Source organism: Carcharodon carcharias, chromosome 20, assembly GCF_017639515.1.
Source record: "Carcharodon carcharias isolate sCarCar2 chromosome 20, sCarCar2.pri, whole genome shotgun sequence".
Classification (NCBI taxonomy): domain Eukaryota; kingdom Metazoa; phylum Chordata; class Chondrichthyes; order Lamniformes; family Lamnidae; genus Carcharodon; species Carcharodon carcharias.
In genome coordinates, this window is record NC_054486.1 from 100,117,733 (window position 1) to 100,131,270 (window position 13,538).

A 13,538-nucleotide genomic window follows, 5' to 3' on the forward strand; every position below is an offset into this window, starting at 1 on the left:
AAAAACTTCACATAAATGGAATAAATGTGTTAATGGTTCATGCCTCCAACACTGGTTGCAACTTCAGTGAATAAAGGATATGCTTCCATTTCAAGTAGTTGGATATACTGTTCACATCATCTTCTTCACCCCAAGCGCTGCTGGTGAAAGGCCACCTCTGAGCACCTTCATTTCAGCCACCCAACACCTGGAGTGGAATTCACCAAGGTAATGGAATGGATGGGTCTCTTCACAAAACATGGACTGGCTTACAGTGAAGCTAAAGGAATGAATGTGCTAATCACAAAATGCAGACTGGGCTCAAGTTAACTGCACTGCAGCAATAAGTCCATTGTTACATCCAATCATTGGATGTGACTACTTAGCCCATCAATGGGGAAGTGTTTTACTTTCTCCACTTATTAAAATTTCGATGAACTGGTGTTGCTTCATTATAGCAAACCTTTCAATCCTTGTAGGAACGCTGTTTTAGACAGCAACGGAAGAAAGAACTTGCATTTACATAGCACCTTTCACAATCTCATGATATCCCAAAGCACTTTCCAGCCAACGAAGTACATATTGAAACGTAGCCACGGTTGTAGTGTGGGAAACGCAGCAGCCAATTTGCACATAGCAAGCTCCCACAAACAGCTTTGAAATAAACACTAGATCATCTGTTTTAGGTGTTGTTCAGGATAACAGGAGGAAATCTCCTGCCCTTCTTCAAAATAGAGTAGTGAGGTCTTTTATATCTACCTGAGAAGGCGAACAGGGCCTCAGTTTAACATCTCTCCTCAGGACTTTGAAGTGGAGTTTGAACTTACAGCCTTCTGATTGAGAGGTGAGAGTACTACTCAATATTCCAGGGTGACACAATAGACAAGGTTAAGCCTCAATAAGAATAAATATTAATTTAATGGGGGAGGGAAGAAAACAACTTATGAGTCCAAATGAGCTTGAAATATTGAGGTTTGCCTGTTTATACCACCAAAATTGTAATATACATTCCATCATATGGGGATACTTGGACCATAGAGGAAAAGAGGGAAAATTTAAATGGGAAATCTAATATTAGAACCCTCTTTCAAAGGCGCCTCTGAGTCAGGAGGTCATGAGTTCCTCTCCAAGACACTCATCATCCTGACTTGGAAATATATCGCTGTTCTTTCAATGTGGCTGGGTTAAAATCCTGGAACTCCCTTCCTAATAGCACTGTGGGTGTACCTACACCACATGGACTGCAGTGGTTCATGAAGGCAGCTCACCACCACCTTCTCAAGGGCAACTAGGGATGGGCAATAAATGCTGGCCCAGCCAGCGAAGCCCGCATCCCGTGAATGAATAAAAAAAAGGTACATTCCAGAGACGTGAGCACTCCGGTGCACTACTGAAGGAGTGATGCTTACACCATCCAAATAGCCATTAAACCTCAAGGACACGAGACAAACTCCAGAGACATATCCATTTCACTGCCCATAGCACCAACCTACCTATCAAACAGTCTTTCAAGGCTGACGCATAAACAACATTCAAAAGAAAACGGTACAAGATTACACATTAAAGACAAAGTTAACTGGTACCTTGTCTTGGATGGGAAGATAGGGGGAATATTGAATACAGCAAGGACTACTTGTGATCTAGAACAGTGCGTCTGTCAGATAATCACAGACTGCCAGGTGATGTAGGAGGGAGAGCAGTGCAGGGGACATTGCAGAAGCCTCAAAGAGCAGTGAGGAAAATCAGCAATCATTTACTAGCAGTTATATTAGGATCCATGCCCTTCTAATTCACCAGTTATTAACTGAAAGGCTTTATCAATGGCTCAATGGGCACTCTTAAACTTTAGTTCTGCTGAGACTGGAACTACGATTGGCTTCAGTCATTCCTGGGATAGGCAGTGGGAATTCCAACTGTGATCCCATTTCTGGACACTTAGCCAGTGAGTCTTCTGGAAGGTGTGTAGGTATGAACACTCGGGGAAGAACAGTATGATCCGCAATGTGAATAGTCTGCCAACACTCTCTGTAGAAGTAAGTCCAGTGGAGAAGGCTCCAGATGTGTGTCAGCAGGACAAGAGAAAACTATTAGTAATATCATCATAGACAGTAGTAATTTAATGTGACCAGCTATCCCCATCAGGGAATTATCTCATCACAATTCGGACTTCACTCACTCAGTATATTACCATTTAAGCCTATTGCATTACTGTCTTTAAATGTCATTTTAGCTCAGTGGTTGCACTATTCCCTTAATCAAAAACTTCAAGGTTCAAGCTGCAATCCAGGATTTCACCAACATAATCTAAAGACTCGCCTGCAAATAGCACCTTTCACAGCCTCAGGATGTCTCAAAACATATTACAGCCAATTCAGAACTTCTGGAGTGCAGGGCCGAATTTTGCCAACTAATGTCTGCTGGTCCTGACCCCCGTTCACTGTCACATTGTGCCTGCCAAGTTAATCAGAGCGCCCAAAGTGAAGGGTAACCAGCAGACCTGCTGCAGAGGCTCTGTGATGCTGAGCTGCATAGACCAGGAGAGCAGGGAGCAGGTACAATCCTGACAATGGGGCTGGCAGCCAATCCCTCAGACCCAGCACGGTCTAGCAGATCCGTCTGCTGGTGAACCACATATAGTTGCAGGCAGATGGCCCAAGGATTGCCCATTGGGTCCTTCAAAGTGAATGTTGCACACATTCCCTGCACCCGCTGTGTCCTCACCTCCTCTGAGCTCACAAGATGCAACAAAGTGGGGAGCCCATGGACTACCGGTAAAATTCTAAAAATGGCTGCTCATTGGCATTAGCTTCATTGGCTTCCCGCTGCTGCATGTGGCCCTGGCCACAATCACACCAATAAACAGATAATTTATCTCACTCCTGCAATGTTTCCCTACATAAAGTGATCTGCTTACTTCAATAGTAAGCAATTTGGAGCATCCCGAGGATTTTGTGAGCTATATAAATGCAAGTTCTTCCTGTTTCTTTTAGTCACTCCTAGGTGTCCATTGTTTTATATATAAACCATCTAACCCCTTGATTAGATTCTAGCCTGTAATTCACACCCAGGTATCCATTATTCTACATATAAAGAATCTGAACCACTCAATTAGATTCCAACCTGTAACACAATCCCAAGTATCTATTATCCTATATATATATTATCTTATATCCTATAGATATAACCACCTGAACCCCTTCCCACCTTGTACATGTATACATGGTGCAAATAAACTGGTTTTAAGTAAATACGTGAATCTGGTTACAGTCCCTCTTCACAAGATACCAGGCCTCATATGTCCATCTAACAGAACTCACTTTCGGAAATGCATTATTCTACATATAAACCATCTGAAATCCAGTATTGTGACACCTTGCAATCCCTGTCAAAGACATGCCAATATCACATTGAGTTTGGTCACTAAATAAAATGTGATGCTTTGTCTCTTTCTCAAATTAAATTGTTAAATTCACTTAGTAGGTTTAATTTGAAACCTGGGAAATGACAAAGGTTTCTTAATAGATCTATATCTACAGTGTCTGTAATGTATCCATCCATATATTGATCCATAGTCTATCCATTATCAGCAATACCATCTGCCGTAGTGGATCTATCATCCATCTATAATGTGGAGGCAATTTAAACTTGCATCATAAACAGGAGTGAAGTTTGCTGAGTGGTCATGTAACTAGCCCAAAGACAATATTCATCCATCTACTTTTCTACAAGACCTTCAGCTCAGCTTTTTTATTATTCATCGACAGGACGTGGGCTTCGCTGGCCAGGCCAGCATTTATTGCCCATCCCTAGCTGCCCCTGAGAAGGTGGTGGTGGCTGGTGAGCTGCCTTCTTGAACCGCTGCAGTCCATGTGCTGTAGGTACACTCACTGTGCCCTATTGCCTTTGTGCATCCCTAGTGAATCTCATTTATTAACAATAACCAGTTTATTTTCTTTTGAAACTCATGAAGTTTTCTTGTTCTGGCCTCTGTGCTGGTAATCTGTTCTTCATACTTATCACCTTTTCAGTAAGAAAGCTCCTCCTCTATTTCCCATTTTTTATTGTTGTCCTTAATTTGCAAATTTGACCCTTGTGCCAAATTTTGTACATAACAGAAAAGCTGATTTGGATTCAATTTGTCCAAACTTTTCATAATTTTAATTACTTCTATCTTAGCCTGTCTTAGTCTTCCCTTTGCAACAAAGGGCCCAGATCAGTCAATCTTTCCTCTTTATTTATTCCCTAACCATTTACCGCCTCTCTATATTCACTCCTCTAACTGAAATAGGAAAACTAAAGCTGCTCAGACCACTCCAGATATGGTTTCATCAGGGTCAAACACAGTTTTAAAATGACCTCTCTGGACACACCTTGCTATGCATTCCAACATGCTGTTTGTTTTTTTAACAGTCTGAGAATACTGTTCTCTTGTTTTTAAGTGAATTGTTCAGTAAAACCCCAAGATCTCTCTCTTGCATCAATAACCCAAGAACATTTCCATTTAGGACATGTGTCCTCCTTACATTACTGCACGGACTACACCTCTAAAGTACTTCATTGGCTGAAAAGCACATTGGGACATTCTAAGGTCATGAAAGGTGCCATATAATGAAAGCTCCTTCTTTCATATTTACCTATTTTATTGACCCGAATCTGTCCTTCGATCCAGTGTATGTAAATCTATATATGCTCAAATGTCCATGTCCATGTACCTATTGATTTTTGCTATACCTCTTCCTACCCAACCAAATGTAATTGACTATGGATAAGTTTACCTATTTAGTATAGCACTGGAGATGACATTCAATGGTATTACCAATGCTGAATTCCCCACCATCAACATCCAGGGGAGCTTAGTATTGACCAGAAACTGAACTAGACCAGCCATATAAATACTTTGTCTGCAAGAGCAGGTCAGAGGCTGGGAATTTTGCAGCGAGTAACTCACCTCGTGACTCCCCAAAGCCTGTCCACCAGACACAAGTCAGGGATGTGATGGAATACTTTCCACCTGCCTGGATGAGTTCAGCTCTCACATCACTCAAGAAGTTTGACTCCGTCCAGGACAAAGTAACCCGTTTGATTGACACTCCATCCACCACCTTAAACATTCACTCTCTCCACCACCACCTCACAGTGGCAGCTGTTATGTCCATCAACAAGAAGCACAGCCGCAACTCGCAAAGGTTCCTTCAAAAGCATCTCCTAAACTCATGAACTCTATCACCTAGAAGAACAAGGACAGCAGACACAAGGAAACACCACCACCTGCAAGTCCCTCACCACGTCACACACCATCCTGACATCGAACTATATCACCATTCCTCCACTGGGCCAAATTCTTGAACTCCCTCCCTAACAGCGCTGTAGGTGTACCTACACCACACAGACTGCAACGTTTCAAGAAGGTGGCTCACCACCACCTTCTCAAGGGTAATTCAGAATTGGCAACAAATACAGATCTTGCCAGTGATGCTCACATCCTACTAGTGAACAAAAATAAAGGCTGGTTAATGTTGCTCTGCTACCACTGCATCTCTCCAATATATATATTTGTAGCAAGATTGTCCCCTCCAGCTCCCCTTTATTCAAAAAATACATATATGGTGGCACTCAGGATAAAGAATATGTCTGCCAATAATTAGATGTTTTCTAAATGGATTAATGTCTTACCTTGTGTACATTTGACAGAAAATACCTGTTACTGTATTGAAATATTCAGTTTCCCCACACAAAGTATTTCAGCTGTGATACTCAACCACCCTGCTAAATGGGATAGACTCAGAATAGATTTAGCAGCTCAAAATTGGGCAACCATGAGGCGTGCTGGGCCGCCAGGAGTAGCAGAATTATATTCAGCCACAATCTGTAATCTCATGGCCTGGCTACAAGAGCAGGTCAGAGGCTGGGAATTCCATAAGACCATAAGACACAGGAGCAGAAGCAGGCCATTCAGCCCATCGAGTCTGCTCTGCCATTCAATGAAATCATGGCTGACCTGATAATCCTCAACTCCACTTTTCTGCCTTGTCCCCATAGCCCTTGATTCTCTTACTGATTAAAAATCTGTCTATCTCAGCCTTGAATATACTTAAATTAATGATCCAGCCTCTACAGCCCTATGCAGTAAAGAATTCCACAGATTTGCTAACCTCTGAGAGAAGAAATTCCTCCTCATCTCTTTCTTAAATGGGCAACCCCTTACTCTGAGATCATGCCCTCTGGTCCTAGACTCTCCAACAACCTCTCAGTATCTACCCTGTCAATCCCCCTAAGAATTTTCTATGTTTTAATAAGGTTGCCTCTCATTCTCCTAAACTCCAATGAGTATAGGCCCAACCTACTCAACCTCTCCTCATAAGAAAATCCCCCCATACTAGGGATCAACCTAGTGAACCTTCTCTAGTCTGCCGCCAATGCCAGTATATCTTTCCTTAGATAAGGGGACCAAAACTGTTCACAGTATTCTATGTGTGATCTAACTAGTGCCTTGTATAGTTTTAGCAGGACTTCCCTTTTTTTGGTCCATTCCTTTTGATATAAAAACCAACATTCTATTTGCCTATCACCTGCTGAACTTGTATGTTAGCTTTTTGGGATACATGCACAAATTCCTCTGTGCTGAGGCTTTCCACAGTCTTTCTCCATTTAAATAATATTCAGCTCCTCTATTCTTCCTGCCAAAATGACATTTTCCCACATTATGTTCCATCTGCCAAGTTTTTGCCCGCTCAATTAACCTTTCTATATCGCTCTATAGACTCTTTGTGTCATCCTCACCACTTACCTTCCCCCCTATTTTTGTGTGATCCGTAAACTTAGTGAGAGTACATTCACTTCCCTCATCTAAATCATTAATATATATTGTAAATAATTGTGGCCCCAGCACTGATCCCCGTGGCACTCCACTAGTTACAGTTTGCCATCCTGAAAATGCCCCCCTTATCTCAACTCTTTGTCTTCTATTAGTTAGCCAATCTTCTATCTATGCTAATATACTACGCCCAACACCATAGGCATATTAGGTAGCCCTATGTGCGGTACCTTATCGAACGCCTTTTGGAAATCCAAATATATTACATCTACTGGTTCTCCTTTATCTATCCTGTTTGTCACATCCTCAAAGAATTCTGCTTACTCTGCTTGATTATATAATGTATTTTAAAACGCTCTGCTATTACATCCTTTATAATAGACTTTAACATTTTTCCAATGACAGATGTTAAGCTAACTGGCCTATAGTTCCTGCTTTTTGCTCACCCACACCCCCCCCCCCCCCCCCCACCCTTTTTGAATAAGGGTGTTACATTGGCAGTTTTCCAATCTTCTGGGACTTTTCCAGAATCTAAGGATTCTTTGAAGATTACTACCAGTGCATCCACTATTTGTGTAGCTACTTCCTTTAATGTCCTAGGATGCAACCCATCAGGTCCATCCTAATTCTGAGACAAGTACCTCACCTCCTGACTCCACAAAGTCTGCCCACCATCTGCAAAGCACAAGTAAGGAGTGTGTTGAATACTCTCCACTTGCCTGGGTGAATGTGGCTCCAAAAGCACTCAAGAAGCTTGACACCATCCAGGACAAAGCAGCCGCTTGATTGGCACCCCGTTCACCAACTTAAACATTCATTCCCTCCACCACCGTACACAGTGGCAGCAGTGTGTACCATCTACAAAATGCACTGCAGCAGCTCATTAAGGCTCCATCGACAGCACCTTCCAAACATATGACCTGTACCACTTAGAAGGACAAGGGCTGCAGAAGCTTGGGAACACCTCCGCCTGCAAGTTCCCCGCCAAGCCACACACAACCTGACTTCGAACTTACTTATATCGCCATTCCTTCACTGTAGCTGGATCAAAATCCTGGAATTGTCTAACAGCACTGTGGGAGTACCCACACCAGATGGACTGCAGCAGCTCAAGAAGTTGGCTCACCACCACCTTCTCAAGGGCAATTCACCCACACTCAAGGCCTGGATTTCTATTCAAAGAGACCCAAGCAGGGGTCTCCTGATTGAATTTGACATCGCTTCCTGAGCCTTTAGCAACCACAGCAATGGAAAGGAGACCTGGGATGGCTGCCCTGGGTCTTTGACTCTTTGACAAGAGGTCCAGCTGCGGGATCTGAGGGACTGATGTGAAGTGCTGTTCCATGTGGACAGGAGAGAGAGGTCAGCCTCTCAAGCCAAACAAACTTGGAAAGAAGTGGCCAAGGAAGTGAGTGGCAGAAGTGTCTTCCCTCCAAACTGGATACAGTGCGCCAAGGGGTTCAAGGGGTAATAATGGCCACAGTGGTGGGTGGCATCCCACTTTCAGATGCAAAGCCCCACACTCTGACTTCCCCAGCATTCTCCTGCACAGCACTCCAGGGAGAGTAGGGGGTGGCCCTCCAGCGATAGCCACTATGTTGGTCACTGGCATTGCATGCCCAGGAGGTCCACAGTGAAGCAGTAAAACCCCATTTATCTCCAGGAGGCTGCAGATGTCAGTAATAACCTGCCATGAAAGCCTGAGCCTCATAAGGTACTGGTGCTCAGACATATTGAGAATGCTGTATCCGTCTTTTTCTGTCTCTCCATCTGTCTCTCTTTCCCTCCTTCTGTCTCTCTCACTCTGGTCTCTTTCACTGTGTTTCTCCATCTGTATTTCTCAATTTGATTGTCATTCCGACTATTATTGTTTTTTTTCTCTCACTCTCTCTCAATTTACCTGAATCCTGTCCTCTGGTAACTCTGTTTTCATGGCCAGCATTTCCCGTGCGTAGACATCTGGATAGTGAGCTTCGTTAAATGCCTTTTCCAGCTCCTCCAACTGATAAGAAGTGAAAATAGTCCTTAAAATTAGAAAGAAAAGAGAATTAGCAGGCTGTGAGCCATACACAGGCAACACTGAACACTGAGCCTCCCCCAGCACTTCTATCCAGATATTGAGCGCAGTGAAACTTGCTACTTAGTTTGGATGAAGTTGCTGTTATGATGCAGATATTAACTCATTTGTTTAATATGCTGCACTCGTGCCTAAAAGCAGATGTCACATCACACAGTCTAGCTTTTTATGAGACCCTGCAGTTTATTCTTTCTTTCATCCTAATCTCTCCCAAGCCACCCCATGAAGCTAATTGCTGATGTCCCTAGTGAAACCTTTTGAACCTTTCTAAAGCATTGGTGAGGCCACAACTAGGGTATCGTTGGTCACTGCACTTAAGGAAGGGTGTGAAGGTCCTTGCAAGGGTGCAAAGGAGATTTACCAGAAAGGTTCCAGGGATGAGGGGTTTTAGCCACAAAGTTAGATTGGAGAAGCTGGTGTTGTTCTCCTTGGAGCAAAGCAGACTGAGGCAAGATCTGATGGAAGTGTGCAAGACTATGACTGGTCCAGATAAGGTAGAGAAAGAAAAGCTGTTCCCATTAGCTGATGGCACAAGGACAAGAGGACACAGATTTAAGACTTTGGGCAGGAGATAAATGTGGGAATATGAGGAAGAACTTTTATGCAGCAAGCGGTAATGACCTAGTACTCACTGCCTGCAAGGGTGGTGGAAGCAGAGATGATGAATTATTTCAAAAGGAAATTGGATGGACACTCAAGGGAGATAAATATGCAGGGCTACAGGGACAGAGCGGGGGAATGGGACTGACTGGATTGTTCTACAAAGAACAGGCGTGGACTCCATGGGCCAAATGGCCTCACATCCCAAAAATGAATTGTTTAAAAAGCTGGATTACAGCATGGATAGGTGAACAGCTGGAATGCCACACAGTTAGCTAAACAGCTGAAATGCCACACAGTTAGGGTAAACAGCTGGAATACAGCACAGAGAGGTGAACAACTGAAACAGCGTAATGATAGGTAAACAGCTGGAAGATGCAGCACAGATAGGCAAATGCAGTCCGTACAAACTATAGGCTCAATACAGTTATATCCAGAATGACAACAGATATGATTAAACAGACACAGCTGTCTACAGACCTGAACTCCAATACTTACCTGTGGCGCCTTTTCTTTCTCTTTTTCGTTTGGCTCAGATTGGATTTGGAAAGTTTCCTGTCACTTGATGAAATGTCTTCAGAATCTGAATTAAAACAGAAAGTGTTTTCACATGTAAAATATATTTTAAAATACCATTTCCCATGGTGTGTAACAGTATATTATTTGGATTGAGGGGCTGTGTGTCATGATTTGCTGCAGAATGAAACACTGGAATATTACAATGGCTTGCCATCTGAAATTAACCCAAATCATTTGCCCAATATTCATTACATTTTCTCCTTTAATTATTTAATTAATGAAGAAGGAAAGAAAGCATGAATTCTAAAGGGGGTGCAGGAACTGAGAGGCCTGGGGGTATACGTGTTGGTGAAAGAGAAGGTTAAGAATGCGGATAAAAAAGCATTTGGAATTCTGGGCTTTATAATAGAGGCATAGAGTAGAGTACAAGGGAGTTATGATGAAGTTTTATAAAATACGAGTTCAACCTTAGCTGGAGTATTGTGTCCAATTCTGGGCACTGCACTTTAGCAAGAATGTGTAGGTTTTAAAGAAGGTGCAAAAAGTTTTAAGAGAATAGTTCCAGTAATGAGGAACTTCAGTTATGTGGAGAAATTGGAGAAGCTGGAGTTGGTCCTCCTTAGAGAAGAGGGGGTTGAGGGGAGATTTGATAGAGGTGTTCAAAATTATGAGGGGTCTGGACAAAGTAGTTTAAGAGAAACTCTGCCCTTTGGCTGAAGGGTCAAGAAGCAGAGGACACTGAATTAAAGTGATTGGCAGAAGAAGCAACTGCAACATGAGGACAAGCTTTTTTCTGCAGTGAATGGTTATGGTCTGGAATGGACTGCCTGGGAGTGTGGTGAAGACAGAATTAACCAAGGCTTTCAAAAGGGAATTCGATAAGCACAAAAAAATTGCAGGGCTACGAGGAAAAGGCAGAAGAGTGGGACAATGTGTGTTGTTCTTGCAGAGAGTCACCCTGGACACAGCAAGCTGAACAGCCTTTTCCTGTGCTGTAACCATTCTTTGATTCCATGATTCTTAATCACTGTGAAACAAATTAAGTAACCTTTCACTGTGCATTTAATAAAAAATATTGTTGGAATCAGTATAGCTCTGCCACCCAGTAAACAGTTTCATATGCTCCAATAGAAAACAAAAGATTCCAACAGATTCAGTCGTTAAAATGGAACACCCTCTGTTCAATTTCATTGACATTTCCGTGAATTAATATGCAATTTTTATTTAAAACAGCACTTCTCATTCGAATTCAAAAAGAAAATTTATTTGCCAGCGTGGGATTTCTCTTCTGATAAATAAGAAACAAACTGAGGCACGACAGGTCTCTGAGTGAATAGACTTATTCAGACCAGCCCAGTTCTCCCTCTTCCATGTTAATGGCATGTTAATAATATTGTTATGATACACAGGTGAAGGGCATTGTTTAATTAAGTACTTGGAGCACGTATAAATAGGGGACAGCTGGGATACTGGGTTTGTGGTAGGAGAGCTGTGAGTCAATAAATTCTCTTAATAAAGAAAAGCTCTGTGTCTTAGTTTTGACTTCACCAACTGGCTTGGATCCTGTTATCACCCCAGTCCAAACACTCACTCACTCACTCACTCACTCACAAAGAAGGGTAGATACTCAAGATCGAGCTGTCAACACCTGGGAAATGGAGCTGTAAAATGGAGGGGGTTACACAATGGAGATTCTTGTATCTCCTTAAAAAGGAACTTGACATCGTGCAACCAAAATGAATTTAAATCACAGCTAAATGTAATCATTTAAATTGTAATAATTAATTGCATCTGGTAGTTGAGTTTACATTAGTTTCTGCACGCCTTTCCTCTTAAATATCTCCTTTAAACCCCTCTGACACTCATTTTAAATATTATGGTCTGCTGTCTCCCTGAAACCAAAGTTAAAATCAAAGTTTTCTGTATTTCAAAAACAAACCGCACTTTGCGTTTCTTCAACCATGCTTTGTTTCTATGAGTTTCGGACAATGTTAATATTACCTGAGATCAGACGGGGACCCTGTTGATTTTGTGTAGCAACATCATAAATATGGTTTTAAAAACACGCCAGATGCTTCTGATTTTTTTAACACATAACAATAAAAGCAATTCTTCCTCTTTTCGTACTCTCCGGTGATTTTAATTAAAATAGTTACTGTAAATTGGAAAACGGTAACTTGTCTGGCCGGGGAAAATAGAAGCAAAATAGGTGATGGTGGAAGGAATATTTTCAAAAATGTATAAACCTTTTATTCCTTTTTAATTCCTCAGTGTTGAATGTGCGGTGGGATCATTCTCTTTATGATGACTGGCGAAAATGGGTCAATTACAGTGAGTGTTAAAGCAAATGTATTCAGACTGCAAGTCTGTGAGTGAGTCTTAGGGATTTCAAGATTTTGGGGTCATTTTATATTTGTTGAGTCAGCAGCGAAGTTATTTCTATATTGCATTATGCTAATAAGACAATATCCAGAATTAAAGCACAGTATTCCTTTGGATATCTTACTGTCTTTTGAAGTTATACGGCCAATTTGAATGGGGTCCCTGGGGAAAGGTAAATTTTGCACTGGGCATGCGTGGTCTCCAGCGAGTGTGTCAATATTTGCAGGCAAAATGCTGGAAGTGCTGATATTTGCTGAGGGTTTCTAGGATTGTGTCAGTTTAATTAACTCTGTGTCAGTATTTGTAGACGTTCTTTAGCAGTGCTTAAATATTTGCAGGGGGGCCCTAGGAGTGTGTCAAATCCCGTGAGTGATCAAAAGCGTCTCAGATTTTGAGGGTACTCTTAATTTTCTATCATATATTCCAAAACAATCTATTTGTTAATATCAATGCTAATTATAATTTGGAGCTACGTCACATTTCTTCCCAGTATTCTCTTCCGAAGTGTTAACGTTCCCATGTCCTTTCTAGGAGTAGTGCTGACTGAAGATCCAGGGCTGATGGTCTTTCATGAGGTTCAGTCAGACCCCATTCACACCACATATTTTAAAATAGTTAACAATCAGCTGCTATATTTTTCAATCTAATTCATTTTGTGGCGGGGGGGTGACTTCTTTGAAATGCAACATTCCAATGGTGTAATTTTGTTAGTCGAAAGACAGTAGTAGAGACTGACTCCAGAATAATCCAAAATATGACAAGAACAGCACCTGTGTTTACTAATAGGTAAACCACAAATACATAAATCATACAGTTAAATTGCCCAAATATACAAGCAAGCCCACTCAAAATACATCTGTAAACCCATCTGCCTCAACCACAAACCCAGCAAAAAAAGAGGAAACCCATTAAGGCAAGCAAAGCGCATCAATCATGTTCAATGCTTTAGTTCTATGCAAATATATCCATAAATCCACCCAAAGTGTTGTAGCAGCCCTACCCATATGTACTGTCAAACCTATCTTGAAGTTCCCACAAATCCAACCATATACTGCAGCAAACTTATCCCAGTGTATTCTCAAATCCGCCAAAAAACATACCAGCAAACCAACTCAGAATAGTACAGTTCTCCAAAATGGTCCTCAAGACCCAACTTAAACTAACAAA

At 41.9% G+C, this 13,538-nt stretch overlaps 1 protein-coding gene across 1 annotated transcript in view; it reads right to left on the minus strand.

The window, feature by feature from the left end:
- Positions 1-13,538, minus strand: part of vsx2 (visual system homeobox 2) — a 44,990-nt gene that overhangs the window by 13,251 nt on the left and 18,201 nt on the right. The window contains exons 2-3 of the mRNA XM_041214218.1: positions 9,969-10,053; positions 8,694-8,817 (exon numbers count right to left, since the gene is read on the minus strand). Coding sequence (XP_041070152.1) covers positions 8,694-8,817; positions 9,969-10,053 — 209 coding nt within the window. The remainder of the gene's footprint in view (positions 1-8,693; positions 8,818-9,968; positions 10,054-13,538) is intronic.